The 22,270-nt window shown below is 40.1% G+C and overlaps 2 protein-coding genes across 2 annotated transcripts in view; one reads left to right on the top strand and one right to left on the bottom strand.

Annotated features, from left to right (window-relative positions):
- Positions 1-1,719: 1,719 nt before the first annotated feature.
- On the bottom strand, positions 1,720-8,198 carry LOC121474572 (translation initiation factor IF-2-like). Its single transcript, XM_041727507.1, has 3 exons — positions 8,096-8,198; positions 7,091-7,786; positions 1,720-1,859 (listed from the first exon to the last, which is right to left on the bottom strand). Exons 1-3 carry the CDS (start codon positions 8,196-8,198, stop codon positions 1,741-1,743), a joined length of 918 nt encoding a protein of 305 aa, XP_041583441.1. The 3' UTR covers positions 1,720-1,740.
- A 189-nt stretch (positions 8,199-8,387) lies between these two features.
- Positions 8,388-22,270, top strand: part of C13H7orf31 (chromosome 13 C7orf31 homolog) — a 35,174-nt gene continuing 21,291 nt past the window's right edge. The window contains exons 1-2 of the mRNA XM_041728033.1: positions 8,388-8,521; positions 18,775-18,942. Coding sequence (XP_041583967.1) covers positions 8,388-8,521; positions 18,775-18,942 — 302 coding nt within the window. The remainder of the gene's footprint in view (positions 8,522-18,774; positions 18,943-22,270) is intronic.

The following is a 22,270-nucleotide window of genomic DNA, read 5'->3' as shown; positions in this document are numbered from 1 at the left end:
CACAGCCAGCCAGAAGGGCAATACAATTAGATGAAGTCACTCCTACTCTCCTAACGAGGTTCTTCTCAATCTCTGTGGACATGGAGGCGCTTCAGCCTCACCCCTGGTTTCTGTGATTTTCACAATGGTGTCTTGTCTATGGATAGTCACTGGTTGGTCTTCTTATATAGGGGAACTGAAGTTCAGAATGTCACCTATGTCACCATATTGATTGTCACTTTTTCTATGTTTAATTTAAACAAATGCTATGGTGCTTTAGATCTCATTCTGTTTCTTTGTTATTCAACAGTTTTTCTTTTCTATATGTGATACGATATGTATAGTTAGGAAAAAGGAAACCAAACTAGGCATTGCAGCAGAGGGACTTACAGAAAAGTGATCACACAGATGTTAGAGGCCTGAAAGAGCAAAACAAGAATAGAAAAAAATAACAATAAGCTGAGGAAACAGAGGAAAAATTAGAGGTTATCAAGTCCTGGAAGCTCATGAATCTTAGACTCAGATCTATGAGGGAGGGCCTCAAACACACAGCAAAATCCAGAATAACTAGAGTAGCTGCTGGAATATGAGAGCTGAACAAGGATTCTGGACACTGAACAGTGCTGAGGACACACTGGAGTTTAGGCCTAGTGAGAATGGAGGGACTTTGGTGAACATTCTGGCCATTCAGCTAAGGCTCTTTTGTAAAGAGGCAAAAAGTCAGGAGGGAAGTTGAAACAGACCCACCCTAAGAAAGCCTAAAAACAAGCCTCATATATGCTGGTAATTTAACTGCCTGCCAGAACAAAACCTAACATTCTTTAAATACCTATAACATAATCCAAAGGATGAGTCCAAAGTTCCTTACTTGAAAAAGTGACAGAGAGAGAATGTGAACCTAAAAGAAATTTAATGGAATGGCCAATATCAGAACCTGTCCATGAATGTGAAGTAAAATTATACCATTATACTATGGGCCAAGTGGATTTTTTTTTTTTTTTTGGAATCAAAGCTTTTCTAGGCATGAAGACATATCAAAGAGATTTTGAATTGACAGTTTCCCACCACATTATAGTATTAATAAATAAATCAAAGTATAAAATAAAAAGTAAAAAAGGCTTTCCCTATTCTCAAGACTCAACCAGACCAACTAGCTTAATCCAATGCCAAATATTCAACCCAATTCAACAGACTTACTTGGCACCTATGTAGGTGTTTCCAGAATTATTTAGCCCACTGGCATTGGTTTCAAGGAGAGAATACCGAAAACAATTATTATTTTCATGAGCACTTAGGTACCTTTTAGGTACTAAGTAAAAAAGATAGCATTGGGAACCCAAAATGAATAGAAAAATATGATTCCTGCTTTTCAGGAACTCATATTACTGAGAGAGGTAGACATTTAAGCCAATAGGTACTGCAATATAAGTGCTGTAGTACAGGGACAAGCACTGAGGGGGAAGACAAGAGGGTACATTTAACTTTCCACAGAGAATAAAGGAATATCAGGATAGCAGAGAGGAGCATAGCTTTGATGTCCAGACAAACATGGATCATTTTTCATATATGTCAAATAAGGATACTATCTACTCCACAGGGCTGCTGTGGGATTTAAAATGATGTACACCAAAAAAATAAATAATAAAATAAAATAAAATTATATACACCCACACACACACACACACACACACACACATTCTATCATAGCGCCTGGCACTATGTTAAATAAACTATCATTGCTAAGGTGTGCAAGTTATCAATTTATTGGTTCTCCGTTGTAGATTCACTCTTCTTTGCCCTGCATTTTGTGATAGTGGAAGCTTCTCCTTTGTCAGGGGGCAGAATCTCAAGCTTCATCAAGAGAGGGCACTGGAATGACCCTGCAAGGCAATGATAACAGTAAGACACTTCTATTTCAGGTACTGATCCTCTATTATTATTACTAACCACCAGAGCCCAGTAGCCGCACAGAAGAGTTCCAGCTGTGCCATTAGACCACTCTCTCTCCACCTGCAGCCTTATCCAGCCATACCCTCCAGCAATGGCAAGCCAGTTCTGGCAAACTCACATCCTCCAAGACCAGACCATTTCTAGAGAACAGTGCCAACCTACACCTCCGGCAACTTTTTTCTCCATCTGAAGGCTGTGTGTATCTATGATAGGCACACTATCTTCCAAGAAGTTTAAATCTCCCTCTTTTAGTAGTGAACCAGCTTCTACTAGCTAATAGTTCTTTATATATTAAATTTGTCCTGCTCAAGTAATGGGTATGGTTTCTGCTCCTTAATGAACCCTGACTCATAGACACAGTTTATAAAAAAAGAATGAAACATGATATAAGGGAATGGCAGGTGGAAACGTATGGAGACCAGAAAAAGGCTAAGTCAAGAAATTTCAAGTAGCTCAGTACAATCAAAGAGTGGGCTGCCTGTGGGGCAAGATTGAGAAAGATCAGATTATGAAAATCTTTTTCAGATTAAGAAGTTAGTCTTCATTGTGTGAATAACAGGGATCCACGGTGGACTTCAAGTAAGAAACATGTCAGATTCGCATTTTACAAAAATCTCCCAGATGGCAGTGCAGAGAATGATACGATGAAGCTAAAAACTTGGAGGGAGGCAAAATAGAAGAACACTATGACTGACATTACTAGAACTCACTAACATTTCCAGGTCCCTCTTTTTCTAAGTACACAGGGACATGACATATCCCAGGCCATGCCCTGTAACTTCTGACGGCCACTGAAATGTTTAGAAACTGGTGTGAATCACTTGTGAGCAGAAATAGTTAAGAGCTGGTGCTTAATTATCTACACTCCCTTCTGCTGATGCAAACCTTAGGCCCCATATTGAGGCCTAAGACAGAGTTATGAGACAGTGGGTTCTCCATCAACATAAGCCCTGAATGGCAAGGCACAGAGGACCCCTGTAGTACTGGTTTAGGGATCGCAAGGAGAAACAAGCCACTGTGATTTTAGGCCACTTAGATTTGGGGGTTATATGTTAATGTGGCATGAACTAGCCTAGGGTCTACTCCTTTGGCTCTTCAGTACCCGCAGACACATTGCTACCCATATTTAAACATCAATGCAACAATAATACAGCATGCTTCCAACTAAAATGATATTATTTTTCATACAAATGAATATCCTATCACTCCCCAGAAGGTCCTAATAATCACCATGTCTATTTCAGGATGATGTTAACTTCCTCTCCTCGTTTAGTTACAAAGCCATTAAAATATTCTGCACCCTAAATACTACATTGTAAAGTCAACCGCCAACAAACACCCTAATTAACATTAAAATATTAAAACATTCTAATATTTAGAAAGCTAAGAAAAAAAGCAAACTACATAATATGTACAACATTACATAACAAGTGTTTGTTATGTAATGATAAGCCATCCTAGGACTTGGTGGTTTTAAAGACAACTGTTTTATTGCCCTATGACTCTGTACATTGACTGAGATCATGTGGGCAGTTCTTCTGCTGGTCTGTCTCATCTGGGGCCTCTCATGTGGATGCAGTCAGATTACGGGTGGGGTTGGAGTCATCTCTTCAGATAACAGGGACATTATGACAACAGGGTCTCCCTCTTCATGTAATCTTTTCACAGGGTCCCTCCAGTAAGGTAGTCAGGCCTACTTCATGGTGGTTCAGGGTTCCCAAAAGCAAATGTCTCAAGAAGGATAAATAGGAAGCTGCTAGCCCTCTTAATGACTGGGTCTAGAATTGTTATGGCACCATTTTCACTGCATTCAAGTGGTCAACATGAGTCACAGACCAACCCATACAGATATGTGGGAAGTACACATGAGCATTAATAGCAGGAGCTGTGGTTAACTGGGGGGTCATCTTTGGAACCTAGCTCCACTAGGCTAGGAAAAAAAAACATACAGCATTACTACAGTCCTCATTTCCATAATTCTTAGGGCTGGAAGCACAAGAGTATTTGCCTCTCAATACTCCACCTACCACCTTGGATTTTAACTGGTTCCTGGTTCCATATCCCCAAGAGACCACAGGCCCTGGGACAATCCCTGACACATTCCAGCCAACTAGGGATTATTTACTAAATAAGCACATTTTATAAATGTCTGCATCTATGTCATTTCAATGACTATATAGTTCCTTAGCTACTCAAGGCAAAAAACTCAATTTACTATTAATTAAAGCATCACTAAATTCAATTGCAATCACTTTAATTTTAAAGCCAGTGAAAGATGTATTTTTATTTTTTTTTAATTTTTATTTATTTATGATAGTCACACACAGAGAGAGAGAGGCAGAGACACAGGCAGAGGGAGAAGCAGGCTCCATGCACCGGGAGCCCGATGTGGGATTCGATCCCGGGTCTCCAGGATCGCGCCCTGGGCCAAAGGCAGGCGCCAAACCGCTGCGCCACCCAGGGATCCCTGAAAGATGTATTTTTAATTGTCATCCTAATAAGTAGGATATATACATTGGAATCAGTGAGTGATTCCAATTTTTTGTCACAGAAAAAAATCGTGATTTTTTTTACCTAATATTTTACAGCCACTGAAAGAGACTTCCCGACCCATCTTCTAGGAAAGGAACAGGAGTCAAATTTTTTCCATTTAAAAAATACTCATGAGGGGATCCCTGGGTGGCTCAGCGGTTTAGCACCTGCCATTGGCTCAGGGCAGGGCATGATCCTGGAGTCCTGGGATGGAGTCCCGCATCGGGCTTCCTGCATGGAGCCTGCTTCTTCCTCTGCCTGTGTCTCTGCCTCTCTCTTTCTCTCTCTCTGTCTCTCATGAACAAATAAATAAATAGAATCTTTAAAAACTTTTTTAAATAAAATAAAATATACTCATGAAATCATTATATCAAAAATATATCTGTACCCCTGTGTTCATTGCAGCATTACTTGTAATAACCAAGACATGGAAACAACTTAAGTGTCCATTTACAGATTAATTGATAAAGAAAATGTGGCACATGCATACACACAGGAAAACTATTCAGTCATAAAAAAGAAAGACATCTCGCATTCATGATGATATGTATGCATCTTGAGGGCATTATGTTAAGTAAAATAAGACAGAGAAAGATAAATACTGTAAGATCTCATTTATATGTGGAATCCAAAAAAAAAACAAAAAAACAAAACAAAACTCATAGAAAAAGAGATTAGATTTGTAGCAGCCATGGGCAGGAGGTAAGAAATAAGAGAATCAAGTGAAAGTGGTCAAGAATTACAAATTTTCAGTTATGAAATAAATAAGTACTAGTGTGTAATGCACAACAGGATAACTAGTTAATGCTGTATGGTACATCTGAAGTTGCTAGGAGAGCAAATCCTAAAAGATTTCATCACAAGGGAAAAAAGTCTTTTTTGTAAAACTATATGTGGTGATAGATGCTAAACGACTAAAATTACTGTGATAATCACTTCCTAATATACACATATATGAAGCCATTATGTTGTACACCTTAAACTTATACGATATTATATGTCAATTATTTCAAAACTGAGGGGGCATAGTTTTTTTAAATACTCCTATCTGTCAAGAAGTACCAGATTCCTCAAAACTATATTTGGTTCATTATCAAATACCATTTAGTTAAAAATCTCTATTACATTTAAAATAAAGGTTATAGATTATAACTGATAGTTGACATGATCATATACTTCCTGTATATTATTTCCTTGAAGGTTAAAGGTCTATTTTTAGTGTTTGAAATTACTGTCAACTCAGATACAATATTCTATGCATATTTTTTTTCATTCCCAAATTTCATTTTCCCTGCTGGAAGGATTACTGGTGACTCAAAGAATATATTAAGGTAAATGAGGTGATGAAGAAGAGATTAACATGTCAAAACGTAGGTTATCAGACCTTAGTGACTCCACTGGTGGTACTGACATACCTTAAGGAATCTCAAATTTAGTTTGAGCACCTCTAGGTAGGTGTCTAGTTTGTGTTGTTGAGGTCACATATATATATTACCTGATGGCTGAGGCAGTGTGAGCTAAGTCAAGAAAGCCTAGAATAAGGGACATGGTCAAGTACACCCAGTCCTGACATCCTCAAAAACCTTCCAGATAGGAAAGGATTTCCAAAGAAAACACTTGCTTTACAAAGATCTGACAATGAATCTTTTTCTTGCCTATAAATTTTATTTGGGAATAGCAAAGTTAAAAATAAGTAATTATATTCTCCTACCCTTTACTTCCATTTGACAGAAAATAAAATTTCAAGCCCACTAGAACCTGGAGATGATCACCACATATCCCGGCCAATTGACCCACTGTTGCCCTAACTTCCCTGGTATCCCAACCGTCCATGTACATATAAGCACATGGCTAGTGATGCAGGTTCAGCAGATATGCCTGAGTAAATCTATTATGCTCATTACTTCCCAGGAAGAATCAAACCATAAGGAAGAGGGACAAAGGTCAAGCACAAGAGAAAGGTGGAATATGGAATTTACTGCAAGGCTGGGCACAGGAAATAGGCTGAGCTGATAGGGAATTTAATGAGAAGGAATTTAAAGGGAAATCCTGAAAACCCTAGAGCAACAAAAAGGCAAAAAAAAAAAAGTTAGGATGGACCTCCACAAGGTTTTATTTGGGGGGGGGGGGATATATAAAGGGGTGAAAGATAAAGGCTAATTCACAGCTCTGTCTCCAGCAGTATTTACTCTTGCAAATTTAGTGGAGTCATGGGACAGGTGCAGGGACTAAGAAGCTGATCCAAGAATACAAAACTACTACCTTGCCTACTCCAATGCACCTTTCTTTCCCTCATGTCGGCTAATATTCACCTAGAAGGCACAAGCACAAAATAAATACCCACTGGTCAGCTGACTTAAAAGTTGTGAAAAACCAAACAAGTCAGAGAATGAGGACACTGTCACACCTCCCATCTCAAGGGTGGTAATCCCTCTTAGCCCCATAACCTTCCATGCTCTTGCAGGCTCAGTTCTAGCCTCGCCCAAAACCTGAGCTCCCCACACCCCCATCCTTCTGGGGAGCCGAGTTCTCAGTCGCCCCCGAAACTGTGGCCCTGCAGGTGCAGAAACGGGGTTCGCATTTGCTCCTGGGGGAAAGGGGCGAGGCGGGCAGTAGGAGTGCGGGTAACCTGAGGTCATCCAGGTGGGGCGGGGTCCTCGTGACTGCGAAGCGCGAGGGCGTCCGTGGCCCACCTGTCGGGTCGCGGGTCCGCACCCGCCCAGGGGAGGGAGCACCCAGGGTCTCCCGGGGCGCATCCCGGGCGCAGCGCGCGCAGCATCCTCCGAGGCCGCCCCGGGTGCGGCCGCACCTGGCCCGCGCCGGCGGGGCGGGGGGGTGGCGAGCGGGGAGGACGGCCACCAGGGTCTCCGCTGGCCCCCATCCCGGCCCGGCGCCCGGCCGGACGAGGGGAAAGCCCTAGAGCAGGGGGCGCTCCTCGGGCGGTTCGAGGACCCCGGGTCGCTGCGGCCGAGGGCTCCCGGGGCCGCCCCCTCCCCCGCCAGAAATGCGTTACCTGGCGCCACGGTCACGGCTGCCGTCACAGGCGCCCCAACCCCACCCCTGCCGGCCCGCGGCGCCCCGCTCCCTCCCCCGCACCTGCCCCCGCTCGCCTGCTCCCCGGGCCGCAGGGGCGGACGACCGCGGGATCCCCCGCAGAGGCCCCCGCAGAGGCCACCAGCTCTGGGGAGCGCAGGGGAGACGCGGTCCCGGGCCGCTCCCAGGCCAATGTCCAGGTGCGGCCGAAGCCCGGAGTCACCGCTTGGCAGGACGCGCGCTGATGGCCCGGGGCTCGCGGGCCCCACCGGGGCGCCTCCTTGGCTCCCCCCTCCAAGCCCGAGGGCGAGGGGGGGGGTTCTCAGCCCTCTGGGATCCCCCTGGGGCTAGGCCCCGCTTCTCCACCTCTCTGCAAAAGGCTTCTCCCATTCCGGGTCCCGACACCTTGAGAAGCACAGCTGCCGATTCTGTTGGATGGAGTAGGGAGCGAGTTGGGGGGAGGGGGTGGGAATCAGCAGAACTTTAATAGTTATGGTAAAATTTGAGGCAAAAATCTAATTTCAGTCGATGTCCATGCAGTAGTGAGTGGCCTTTTATGGACGTGAACCTAAATGTCCTCCACCTGGTGTTTAGGTTGTACTTAGGAACATCATCTTCTGCTTTGTGGATTTCTTTTGGTTGAAGCTCATTTCCATAGAATTTAAGTTGCTGCTTATTACTGATGTGATCATCTGAGGGTCCATAGACAGCCTCTAGGTGAGGAAGGAAGTGATTTCTATGCAGTGTTGAGTTGAACAAATTTAGCAGCATAAAGGATGTTTCCCGCCTTCCCTGAGGGAGGGTCATTGTGATAGTGATCAAGGCAAGTGGACTACTGAACCAAGGGTGCCTCCTTTTCTCTTCCAGCCTGTGCCTTCTTAATATAAAGAACCATGGAGGTCATTCACGGCAGGCCCTATTGTTGCAGAGAGCTTGAAGGGGCTGACCTACTGTCCAACACCTTCTACTCTAATCAATTGCACACCCCGCTACAAACAGCTGCTCGCCCAACTGCCTCAGAGGACAGGTAAAACAAACACTAGAGAACATAAATCATTAAAAGGGGCTTTAATGTATTCCTTTATTTTTATATGTGGGAAAAACGGGGCTCTTCCGTTTATCACATCAGAGGGATGGCATAACATGACAATTAACTTACCTGTAAACTGTCCACATATGTTAGGAACTTGATCAAAAGTAAGTGGGTGTGTATCTTTACAAGGCAGACATCAGTTTCATCCACTACATTCCAGAACTCCAAAATGATCACTTCCATCATTTGAAAATTCATCTGTTTCAGTCAAACTTTTTATTTTATAAAGAGTAGCAGAGTGGTTCTCTATCGTCCCCTAACACTCCTGGAATCTGTTGTTCATAGTTGCTATCTAAATTTTTGCTTTACCAAATTTCCTGTAACACATTAATTACAAATTATTATTAAAACTGCACCTAACAGATACTGAGTGATTACTGTGAGTGGGCCCTGAACCAAATGCTTTGAATGTAGCAATTCTTTTAATCCTCACAACAACCCTGTGAGATAATACTATTATTATCCCCATTTTACATATGAAGTAACAGATACAAGCAAGTAATTTTCCAAGATCTTAGTGCTAGCTTCCATGAATAATTTTGAAGCAAAAAATTTATCTCAAAACACTTGGACAGTGAAAAAATAGCCCATGTGGTTGTTTTGTTAATCATTTCACATGGCCAAACCTCTTGTTTAAGAGTTCCTTCTTTAGGGGATCCCTGGGTGGCGCAGTGGTTTGGCGCCTGCCTTTGGCCCAGGGTGCAATCCTGGAGACCCGGGATCGAATCCCACGTCAGGCTCCCGGTGCATGGAGCCTGCTTCTCCCTCTGCCTATGTCTCTGCCTCTCTCTCTCTCTCTGTGACTATCATAAATAAATAAAAAAATTAAAAAAAAAAATTAAAAAAAAAAGAGTTCCTTCTTTAAGAAATCACTAAGGAAGCCACCCAGACTCAGTTTACACTTCCAAAATGGGGGTGTCACTACCACACAGGCAATCCATCCCAATTTTGAATGCTACTGATTGTTAGGTAGTTTTCTTTCTACTGAGAACATTTTTTCCTCTTCCTAATTTCTACCTGCTCATTATAGTTCTTCTCTCCAAAGTCATGCAGAATAAGAATAATCTATCACCTCCATGACAGCAGCCCTTCAACAAGAGTTTGAAGATCCTTTGGCTTTGTAAGAGTTCTCTTTTCAGACTAAACAGTGGTTCTCTGCAGACTTCACACTTTCTTAAATGTAGGCTTTCACAAATACCTTGATCAGACTTCCATGGATCTAATCCGGTTTGTAAACATACTCTTTATATGAAAAAAGAAGAAAATTGTTTTCCCATAATTATAAAATTAATACATGTTCCCCATAAATAATTTAGAAGTCATGGACATCCATAAAGAAAAAAAATTTTCCATTTTTGTAACAGAAGAAAAAGCATGAAATTAAACGACAAGGAAGAAAACCTCTGTACTTCCTTTATCCAGAATAACCACCGTTAACATCTCGACATGTGTCTTCCCCATTTTTGAAAATATAAAGATCATATTTAACATATTTTTTGTAAACTGATATTTTCCCTTAATGAAAGGAATATTTGCATATTTGTGGGAAAGAGGACATTTCTGAGTCAGCCCATGCTGCACATGCTCTTCTGTTACCTGATTCCCAAAACTGACTACTTAAAGTAGACTACTTGAGTACTTAAATTCCTACCTGAGTCAAAGGGAACTCTTAGCAGACCATGCCTGATCTGGGGATAGGCAACTGTCCCTGGTTCAAAAGCATTGTAAGATTTTATATTTGGCCGAAAGGGATCTGAGTAGGAATTTAAGGCCGTTCTCTCTGATTAGATTCACTATCCTCTCAAAAGCACTATGTAAGGCTTTTCACTGAAATTTTTATCTCTCCTACCTAAATAGTCCTATGGTTGGTTGGTCAATAATTGGCTCTAAACCCTTTTAAATGGCATGAAATTTAAGAGAAGCATCTTTGAGAAAATATTTTATTATTTTATTAACTAATTATAAAATTAAACACATGTTCAGTTACCTATAAATTACAATAAGGTACTACTTCAAGCAAAAGGCAGGTTCAGCCATGTTCCTGATTCCTAATAACTAAAACTTGCTTTCCCTTTTATTACATGTGAATTTTTTCCTATCCTAGTCCCCAAAAGGGAAAGCCAGGATGATCATGCACTCTCACAACCCCTCCTTTTAACTCCCTTTTAAAAAGCAGCTGGGCAGCTTACAAAAATAGAAGTTCTCTTTTTCTTCTGAACTGCTCTGAAAGGTGGTCATCAGGGTAACACTGGTACCCCTACTCTGTGTGTACTGAGGCTCACCTTCAGAGCAAGGTCAGTCTGTAGCTCCCAATTCAAGCCTCAAGGTATTTTAAGAAGCAAAACAAGACAAAAAGCTCCTGGCCTTTAGGGGTTGCTCTTCATAGTGGTAAGGATGAATGTGAATCCTAGTGTATATTAGCTCTAAATAATTTAGAAGTCATGGACATCCATAAAGAAAACAAATTTTCCATTTTGGTAACAGAACAATGTACTTTTCTTAAACTTGGCCGTACTTATGGAGATGCCTTTTTAAAATATCATAGGTATTCTGAAGGCCATTTTAACTGCAATGCAAAATAACTTCCTCACATCAGCATACCTCTTTCTTTTCAGAATAGGCAGTCTAGCTCCACTGTTACCCAGCACAGGTGTGCAGACAGGACACATCAGAACCACATGAGCAGCTTTCTAAAAATAGAGATTCCTAGCCTCTATCTGGAGATATTCTGGCTCATAAGATCTGAGGTGGGTCCAGGAAATCTGGACTTTCAGGTTTTCAGCTTACTTTGAGAACCACTGGACCAGCAGAAAGCATTGAAAACAGTAACAAAACCAGGATTATAGTTCTGGCTTTCACCCATTGGCCAAAGGGCAGTTATTCTTTTTACTGTAGTTTCTTTCTTCACTGGTGTATTTTGGAGCAATTATAGTAGTCACTATTATATATACTCTGACTTGATCTTCTTTAAAAATATTAATAAGTGGTATTCTTTTGTATTTCTTCCATTGAAATTTTAAGAATGGCTGGCACGGCTATTCAAAATCATGACAGATGTCTATCTCTGTTTTCCATTCAGTTGACATCTCCTTACCTCTAGCAAGTTCTCTAGCTTATTAAGCAAACAAACATCAATTAAGGAAGTACCCTAAGAATTGCTTAAGATTTCATCAAACATTCCCATTTGGTTTCTGGATTCATTCCATTGCTTTCAGATTCTTGAATTTCTTTTTATTACAAGTCCTCTGCCAACTAAAAATGAGAATATATTTGTTCAGAGCTTTTCTTTAATCATGCCTTCCAATAATTACTGGCTAAATTCAGCCCCCCAAGTAGAATGTAATGTTCCATAGTGACTCCAGAGCAAGATGCTTGTTCATCTATAGGAAAACTATCACAAAAACAAGTAACAATAATTTTGTATGGCTAGAAATTGCAGTACTAACAATTTGTTATTTCCTTTGTTATGGAGACCTGCATTATTTAACCTTTCAAGTCATTTAATTCTAAAACTTCAATATTTATTTCAATTCATTCCCTTTATAAGATGCTATTAGTATTAAAGCTAAGGGGGGAGGTACAGGAGACACTAAAATAAAGGAGAAATAGGACTTCTTTATGCTTTTGCCTTTTATTTTAAATGGTTTCCTGCAACTTACTAGCTTTAGATGGATGCCAACCCAAATGATTGATTAACATTATCTACTGGCTCATCTTCCTAGGACAATGTAATATATGGAGGTCAGATGTTGAGAAATTGACTCATCTAATTTAAATATAACTTTTTAAAACGTAGATATTAAAGCTTAGCTTGTCATAAATCAAATGTGTTTAAGTATTTTTCACTTGTCGTGCCCTTCATACCATGTCTACTGATCATCGCCATAAAGCTGGTGAAGACCTCAGAGGTCTAAGAGCTGAATACTGCCATCCTTCTACAGCACCCTAAATCAATGGTCACCCAGATTGTCCTTGACTAGCAAGTGCAGAGCTTGGTAAACTTCTATAAAGGGCCAGATAGTAAATGCAGTTGACCACTGAACAACACAGGTTTGAACTGCATGGATTCACTTACATGTAGATTTGTGTTTACAAATACAGTACAGTAATATAAATGCATTTTCTTTAGCTCACTTTATTGTAAGAATACAGTATATGATACACATAACATACAAAATATCTGTGTTCACATGTGTGTACACTATTACAAAATAGTATAATCAACTATTTACGTTATCTGTAAGGCTTCTGGTCAACAGTAGGCAATTAATAGTTAAGTTTTGGGTGAGTCCAGAGTTGTATGCTGATTTTCACCTGCATGAGGGGTTAGCACCCCTAACTCCCACTCATTCAAGAGTCAACTGTATGTTAGGCTGGTCTCTGTCAAACTACTCAACTCTACTATTGCACAGCAAAAAGCAGCCATAGACAATAGATAATACATAATGAATGACTGTGGTTATATTCCAATAGAATTTTTCTTACAAAGACAGGCAACAGGTTGGATTTGGCCTATGAGCCATAGTTTGCCAACTCCTAATTAGTGACTTCCTATGATAAAGCATTCCGTTTATAAGACAGTGTTAGTTCTTTATTCCATTCAGCAGATATTTACAGGAGGATTACATTAAACCAAGTGCTCTGTTGGTACTAAGATGTTCCACAGTCCATACCACCCCTCTCTCTGCACTACTCTCCCATGTTTCTAATTGGCTCCCCACTGCACAGATGTTATAATCCAAAGGGCTCTTAAGGTTCTCAGCTATTGTTCTTGTTCTCCTCTCTTGCTTCACCCCTTACCAGACAGAGCTCTTCTCTGCTATGCTGCAAATTCCTGAATTCTGTATCATCTCTATGGATTTAGTCCAAAATTCAACCCCATTTTCTTAGCCCTTAAGATCTAGATAAGTTCCACTCAAATCTTTATTCTGTACCTTCTGGAAGTCTAAAGCCTTCCTCAAAACTTTCCACATTCCTAGGATAGGGGTGGGGGTAGGCATTAATAACCTTGTTTTGGTTTCCTTTGGTTTCACTTATGCTGCTTCTGTTCAATGACACTTTGACCCAGCTGTGAAACACAGTCATCCTCCAGTTTCCTCCAAAGACCTTATCCACACAGCATTTGTGAGCCTGGTAAACTTCCCTGATCAGTTAGGGGTCAAAAGGAAGAATCACATGACACCGTATAACACATAACTTAAGGCCCCTTCTTAGCCATCACTTGTGTATTCTCAAAATTTCTTGAGCCCAGCTGTCACCAGGGTTCCTCACTAGCTTTTCACTCAGTGCAGTACCCAGCCTCCTAATATCTTGCTGGCTTGTCCCTTCTTCATCTCCCTTTACTGTACTTTTCTTTAATTTTCCTCTCACAAGAGCAAAAAACTAAATCCTTCCCACTGCAAGGCAGCTTAGTCAGTCTTAGGTTGCTCGCTGTCTTACCAACACCCATACTTGCAGACTCTCAATCTCTATACCAAGTGGTCTAACAAAATATTTTATAAAACAAAACAGATCCTTTCTAAAGAAGGGTTCTGGAGCCAACACTGTCAGGAATTTTTTCAATTCCATAACCTTTCTAACCTCTATGCCTTTGACATGTTATTCCCCCACCTAGATGTCCTACTCATTCTTTAGAACTCATCTTAGACAGTGATTTCCCCCAAGAGTCCTTCCTCTAGAAAGGAATCCTGTTGGTTCTACAACGTGCCTCGTGGTATACTACCTATCTTGGACCACTTAAAACCAAGGTCAAGTCATGGCTGACACAAATCTGGGCAAAAGACAAGAGAGGTGGTCTACTTCTAACTTATCTTTAATATGGAAGAGTAACCTTCTGGAGCTAATTGTGGAGATAGTCTCCTTTAGATTTCTCACCTGGCTGATTTCTGTACCCTTCACCCAGCGACCTCTTACAACAGAAATGAAATTTGCAAGAGTTGACACTGCCCTAATGGCAAAAGTGGTTCCTTTTTCTTGTTTACCTCTCTGGAGTCCTATATTCCTCTTATGGAGCTCTGGTAACTCTTTCCAGTCTTATTAACAACGAGTTGCTTTTTAAAAGATGTTTCTCTTTTTTTCCTTTTTGCATGCTTTTGGTCTGTCTTCTCCAGGTAAATCAATAAGGTCAAACAGAAATAGAATTACACTTCTCCAAGAAAAGTTAATCCAAAGTAATTAATCCCCTTTTTAAGATTTTTATCTCATTGTCTGCTCTCAAGGAAAATAACCTAGTCAATAAATATTTGTTAGGCATTATATATTTGCAAGACACTATGCTATATCCTGAGGATTCTGTAGTGAGTATGACAGAGTCCTTGTCTATGGTGACTTGCCCTTTCTGCTGTGCTATGGAAACTGTGATGAATCAATTTTTCTTTGTTCTGTACAGTATTATATTGTTCATCTCTTGGTGATAGATTACCAGTTTATTATAAAAGGATGTAACACAGAAACAGCTAGGTGGAAAAGATGCATAGGGCAAGGTATGTTGAAAGGCACATGGTGCTTCCATGCTCTCTAAGTGTACTACTCTCCTCCACATATCCATGTATTTACCAACCCAGAAGCTCCCTTTTCAGCACTTTTGGTTGTTTTCGGTGGAAAGATAGTCCAAATAATATAGACTGTCATTACTGGAAACTGGGAGTCATTTTTTTTCCTTGCTAATTAGGAAGCAGATTTCCACATATTCTTAAGTGTTTTGTGAGACCTCCTTCTAAGGAAGAAGCTTTCATTCCTGTGTGACAGGCTACAGTCCAGGAAACAAACCATCTCTTTGGCTTCACTCATTCAACAGACTCCAATCACTACTTCCTACAAAGCATGTTTACAACAGTGAACCGGTTAGACTCCCTGCCTTCCACCCCCTTAAGAAAGACCAGAGAAAGTCATCTGAATTACCAGTTTTCAAGATCAAACTAAGGCCTACCAGCCAATTTATGAAATTTCCACATCTCCAGTCCACTGAATGGTACAGTTGTAAGGGATGAGACCTGATTCCTAGGAAAGGTAACTGTGGAATGGAGCAATGCTTTTATAAAACTTTAGCATGCATAACAATCATCTAGAGGGCTTATTAAAACAGATTACTGGGGCCCACCCCCAAACATTCTGATTCCTAGCTATGAGGGAGAGCCTGAGAATTTATATTTCTAGTAAGCTTTTTTTTTTTAAGATTTTATTTATTTATTTATGAGAGACACAGAGAGAGAAGCAGAGACATAGGCAGAGGGAGAAGCAGGCTTCCCATTGGGAGCCTGATGCGGAACTTGGTCCCAGGACCCTGGGATCACAGCCTCAGCCAAAGGCAGACACTCAACCACTGAGCCACCCAGGTGCCCCTTTGGTAAGCTTTTAAGAGATGTCAACGTTGGGGCACCTGGGTGGCTAGTTGGTTAAGGGTCTGACTCTTGGTTTCTACTCAGGTCACAATCTCAGGGTGCTGGGATCTAGCCCAGCATCAGGCTCCATACTCAGCAGGGTGTCTGCTGGAGGATTCTATCTCTCCCTCTTCTTCAACCCCCTCACTCCCTGGTGTGTTCTCTTTCTCTCAAATAAATAAATCTTTAAAAGAGAGAGAGAGGGGGCAGCCCGGGTGGCTCAGCGGTTTAGCACTGCCTTTGGCCTGGGGCATGATCCTGGGGACCCGGGATCGAGTCCCACGTCGGGCTCCCAGCATGGAGTCTGCTTCTCCCTCTGCCTGTGTCTCTGCCTCTCTCTCTCTCTGTGTGTCTCTCGTGAGTAAATAAATAAAATCTTCAAAAAAAAAAAAAAAAAGAGAGAGAGAGAGAGAGAGAGAGATGCTGATGCTGCTGGTCCATGGTCCACACTTTGATAACCATTACAGGATCTCTAGATAAAGCTTAAGAGCAAGTGCTTCTGCTCCTTTACAGGACTCTCCATTTTAAAAAAATCAAAAGACAATCTCTATGTCCATCAACAGATGAATGGATATTGAAAATGTGATATATATATATATATATATATATATATATATATATATATATATATTCAACCATCGAAAATAATCAACTCTTTCCATTTGCAACCATATGGATGGAACTAGAGGATATTATGCTAAGCAAAGTAAGTCAGAGAAAGACAAATATATGATTTCACTCCTATGTGGAATTTAGGAAACAAAACATGAATATAGGGAAAGGGAAGGAAAAATAAGATGAAAACAGAGGAAGACAATCATAGGAGACTCTTAAAGATAGGAAACAGAGGGTTGCTGGAGGGTGCACTTGATGGAATGAGCACGGGGTGTTATATGCAACTGATGAATCACTAAATTCTACCTCTGAAAATAATAATACACTACATGTTAATTAAATTGAATTTAAATTTTAAAAAAAATCTCTAGCCAAGACCACTCAATGGAGAAAGAATATTCTTTTCAACAAATAGTGCTGGAACAGCTGATTAAAAGAACGAATTGTATCCTTATCTCACACCATGAATAGAAATTAACAACAAATCAACATGGATCAGAGACTTAAATGTGTAAGAGCTAAAACTATAAAAACTATTAAAAGAAAACATATGGGTAAATCTTCATGATCTTGGATTCAGCACTATATTCTTGACCGTAAAAGCATAAGAAACAAAATAAAAAATAGATAAACTGAACTTCATCAAAATTAAAAACTTTTGTGCTTCGAAGGACACTATCAAGAAAATGAAAAGACAACATATAAAGTAGGAGAAAATATTTGCAAATATTTGCAAATCATATATCTAAGAAGGGACTTGTATCTAGAAGCATTACAACTCAGTAATAAAAAGAGAACCCAATTTAAAAATGGCAAAGGATCTGAATAATAGACATTTGTCCAAAAAATATGTACAAATGGCCAATAAGCAAAAAGAAGCTCAACAGCATTAGTCATTAGGAAAATGCAAATCAAAACCATAAAGAGCTACTACTCCAAATGTACTGGGAAGGCTTATATGAAAAAAGAAAGTAGATTAATGGTGGCTTTGGGCTTTGGGGGAAGGGCAAGAGGGGAAATGAAGGCAAACAGTATAAGGTTTCTTCTTGAGGTGATGAAAATGTTCTAAAATTATGATGGTAGTTGTACATATTTGTGAATATACTAAAAACCATTTAATTATACACTTTAAGTAGAAGAATGGTATGGCATGTAAATTATATCTCAATAAAGATGTTTAAAAGAAATAAGCACATGGACTCCAACTGTAAAAAAAAAAAAAAAGGGTATCTCTAAGCCCTCAAGAATTTAACCTTGTTCCTTCAGCAATCTGATGATGCCTAAATAACCAGTGTCTTTCATAATCTACTCGGCACTGAGAATTCTGCTTTAAAAATGCAATCTAGGGGATCCCTGGGTGGTGCAGCGGTTTGGCGCCTGCCTTTGGCCCAGGGCACGATCCTGGAGACCCGGGATCGAATCCCACGTCGGGCTCCCGGTGCATGGAGCCTGCTTCTCCCTCCGCCTGTGTCTCTGCCTCTCTCTCTCTCTGTGACTATCATAAATAAATAAAAATTAAAAAAAAAAATAAAAATAAAAAAAATAAAAAAAAATAAAAATGCAATCTAAAAATAATACTGAAGCTGTAGGAATTTTAGTTGTTTGTCTTAATCTGTTTGGGGTGCTATAACAAAATACCACAGAGTGGGTGGCTTCTTATAAACAACATTATTTCTCACAGTTCTGGAGGCTTGAAGTCCAAGATCTTGATGCCAGCATGGTCCTATTCTGATGAAAGCCTTCTTCCTGGTTCAAAGCTGGCACCTTCTTGCTGTGTCCTCACATGGCAGGAGGGACTAGCGAGCTCTCTGGGGTCTCTCTCTTTTTTTTTTTTTTAATTTATTTATTCACAAAAGACACAGAAAGAGGCAGAGATATAGGCAGAGGAAGAAGCAGGCTCTCTGCAGGGAGCCTGATGTGGGGCTCAACCCCCAGACCCCAGGATCATGCCCTGAGCCAAAAGCAGACCCTCAACCACGGAACCACCCAGAGACCCTCTGGGGTTTCTTTTATAAGAGCATTAGTCCCATTCATGAACACTCCACTCTCTTGACCTAGGCACTGAGTAAAGGCCCCACTTTCTTGTATCACCACATTGAGCATTAGGACTTCAATATATGAATTTTGGATACAAAAATACTCTGACCACAGCATTCCATGTTGAAATGATTTCAAAAGTCTCTTTCTTCACAGGTATCAGGAATTAAGGGAATCACTTCAACAATGTAGACTTCCGTGGGGTGCTGAAAGGGAATATGGTGGGATAATACCCATTTCACTCCCAGAGGAACACAGGCCAAAATATCGTTTCATGGGCAAAGGACATCAGCATTATGGATTTGGTGGAGAAACCTGGCCGAGGTAAGTAACTTTCTGCCCTTTACAGAGAGGTCTTTATTTTTCATTCTTTCTATGGTAAGTCCTTTGTTAAATTAAATCTACCTCCACACTTACTACTTTTACCGTTTATGACAAAATGCAGATGGAAAAACTAATTACATAACTTCTGATTGTGAAATAATTTTTTAAAAATCTGCATTTATGGATGTCTTTGGTATCCTTAGAGATGTTTAAGTATTGCAATCAGAAATTTTGATTAATTCCCTTGCTAATCACATTTTATCTAAAACTAAATGGGACTATTCCTGAGAGACATTAAATTAAAAATGTTTTGCTTGCGCAAATAGCTGGCCTAATTTGTACAGATGTGGTTGGTTTTTGGAACTTTTGATTTCTAATTTGTTCATCAATCTGTAGTCATTAGAATCTGCTGGGCACCATTTTCAAATATTAAAATATTTCAATAATCATTTGTAACTCTTAAAAGTCACTCAGCAACTTTATTCAAAACACATTAAAACTGAGGAGAAAGCAAAAAAAAATCTGAGCAGCAGATTGTCACATTAATTGTTCACTAAAAATATGAGATTTTTTAAAAACTATGAAATTTACTCAAGCACAATCTATCAAACCTTCATACAGAGCCTACTGTTCCTGCTTTATCTAACAATCCTGCTTACCTAGTATACTAACAATCTAGCTAACTAGTTTTTTGTTCTAAAGCAATTTTAAAAAAAATAAATTAGGAAAGACAAGCTGCACATAGAAAGAGCTGGGCAGCCCCCAGTGGCTCAGTGGTTTAGCGCCGCCTTCAGCCCGGGGTGTGATCCTGGAGACCCAGAATCGAGTCCCACATCAGGCTCCCTGCATGGAGCCTGCTTCTGCCTCTGCCTGTGTCTCTGCTTCTCTCTCTCCTCTCTGTGTATTCTCATGAATAAATAAATAAAATCTTAAAAAAAAAAAAAAAAAAAAGAGCAACAGCCAAAATAATGACAGATGGCAGGCAACAACCTTCCTGAAGCCTCAATGAAGAAATAAGAAGCAGACAAATGAAAAGGCCTGTCAGTCCAATTGGAAAGATGCAAATATTGACACACTATAGATAGCAAGGGCCTCAAGATCATGGCTTCATCCAAAAGATTTTTTTAAAGTCCCCACTCTCATGGAACTTACTTTATAATATAACATAAATAGATTTATAATACTTTTGTGAAGAGACTATTGGTTTTACAATACAGAGAGACATCTGGAAGATTCAGTACCTTTCCCTGGATCAGACAACTTTGAAGTTGTGGAATGGGAATTGGAGTCCACATTTCTTGGATTCCAAAGCTCAAGCAAGTTCTTTTCATCTGTCCATTCCAACATCTGTCCAAATCTGTCATTGTTTACTCAATAATAATATTCAAAATGTTACTTAAAAAAAAAAACAAAAAAACAAAATGTTACTTAAAAATAAAAATATTCATTTGTTCAATAATTTGAGTACAGCAAGCATTGTTCTAGATACTAGAGGTATGACTCCTTACAGAGCTTACGTCTATTATCTTCAAAATTTAGGTATTAAAAAAAATGCACAACATTCTAAAAGGATCAGAATTGTATTCATGGAACTCCAGAGTGCAAAAAAGAGAGCCAAAGATGAGTTTCTTAAGGGAAACCCAGGTTGAAATGGGAAGTTTGTGTTTTGTGCCTCATTGAATGCAGCCTAAGGCCACTGGGAGATGAAGTAGTTGTTCCAATTAGAACACCCATCATCCACACCTCAGAAATGCAGGTTCCTGTGTTCTGTTCTCTTCACAGCCTTTTATGTTAAATATTACTGTTTTGGCATATTTATCTCTTAAAAATTTATTTAAGGCAAAGTCCTACTTTCTGATACAAAGCATATCCCTTGACAAACAGCTACAGGATAGGGTTTTACTTATTTCCTATTAGGAAATAACGTCTGTCACAGTATTTTTCTTTTCTCCCCAAAAAGAGCCTTTTAAACAGAATAGCAGATTATTCTCCAGCTGTCTGTGGGGTCAGGCCTCATCTGATCCATATAAAAGCTTCTGCTGACAGTCGTGCCCTACCACTTTCCATGGAGGGCATGTGCAGTGGGGTATTGTGGCGCCACACATACACCACTGTATGCATGGGGAACAGGATCACTCCTGTGCCTCACCAACCCCTCAGTCAAAGGACTTGGTAAAATGAAAGTACCTACTTCTAAGTTAAATGTCTAGTGAGATGTCTTACAATATGTCATCTGAGTCTAAGAACATAAAAGAACGTGACTTACAAATGGAAATATAATCACATACATTTATATACACATGTTCCAATGCAGCGTACCCCTTCCCACATCACTCTTCCTTCTGACACTTTATGACATTCTCTAAGTAAAACTCTTTTGAAGGAACTTTAACAGTATCTACTTAACAACAGGTGCAAGTTTCAGAAATTCCAAGCAAAGTTTTCATCACCTAAACCAGTGTACATTTGCTTTGAAGAATGAAGTTACAAAGTAATAATTTATAACTCTTTGCACTTCCATAAACACTTTAAGATTTTATTTATTTATTGAGACAGAAAGAGAGAATGCAAGCAAGTGTGAAAACCAAGGCAGGGGCAGAGGAAGAGAGAATCTCAAGCTAACTGTACACTGAACTTGGAGCCCACATGGGATACAATCTCAGGACCCTGAGATCATGACCAGAGCTGAAATCAAGAGTCAGGTGCTTAACCATCCAGGCACTCCCATAAATACTACTGAGCTTGATAAAGTAGCATAGTTTTTACTTTGTTTAAGATAAAGGAAATGAGGGACACTTGGATGGCTCAGTGGTTGAGCATCTGCCTTCGGCCCAGGGCGTGATCCTGGAGTCCCGGGTACAAGTCCCACATCAGACTCCCTGCATGGAACCTGCTTCTTTCTCTGCCTGTGTCTCTGCCTCTCTCTGTGTGTCTCTCATGAATAAATAAAATCTTTTAAAAAAGAAAAAGGAAAAGGAAATGAGGGGCACCTGGGTGGTTTAGTCGATTAAATGTCTGCCTTCAGATATGATCCCAGGGTCCTGAAATCCAGTCCAGCATTGGGTTCCCTGCTCAGCAGAGAGTCTGCTTCTCCCTCTCTCTCTGCCCTTCTGCCCCTCTGCCTGCTTGTGCTCTCTCTGAAATAAATGAATAAAATTTAAAGAAAATAAAAGGGAACTAGATCTTCCTCTAACATGTTTGGCAAATGTTAAAGAGCTGCTAAATAGATTATATAGTGTCCTGTGAACTAAAGAATATTTTGAAATAATGATAGAAGTGGTGATGGTGGTGGTAATGCTTGAAGGTCAATGCTTATGAAACAAAATCA

Source organism: Vulpes lagopus, chromosome 13 (genome assembly GCF_018345385.1).
Source record: "Vulpes lagopus strain Blue_001 chromosome 13, ASM1834538v1, whole genome shotgun sequence".
In the NCBI taxonomy this organism is placed as follows: Eukaryota; Metazoa; Chordata; class Mammalia; order Carnivora; family Canidae; genus Vulpes; species Vulpes lagopus.
The sequence above is the reverse complement of the archived record's forward strand: the minus strand, read 5'-3'. Positions and strand labels throughout refer to the sequence as shown.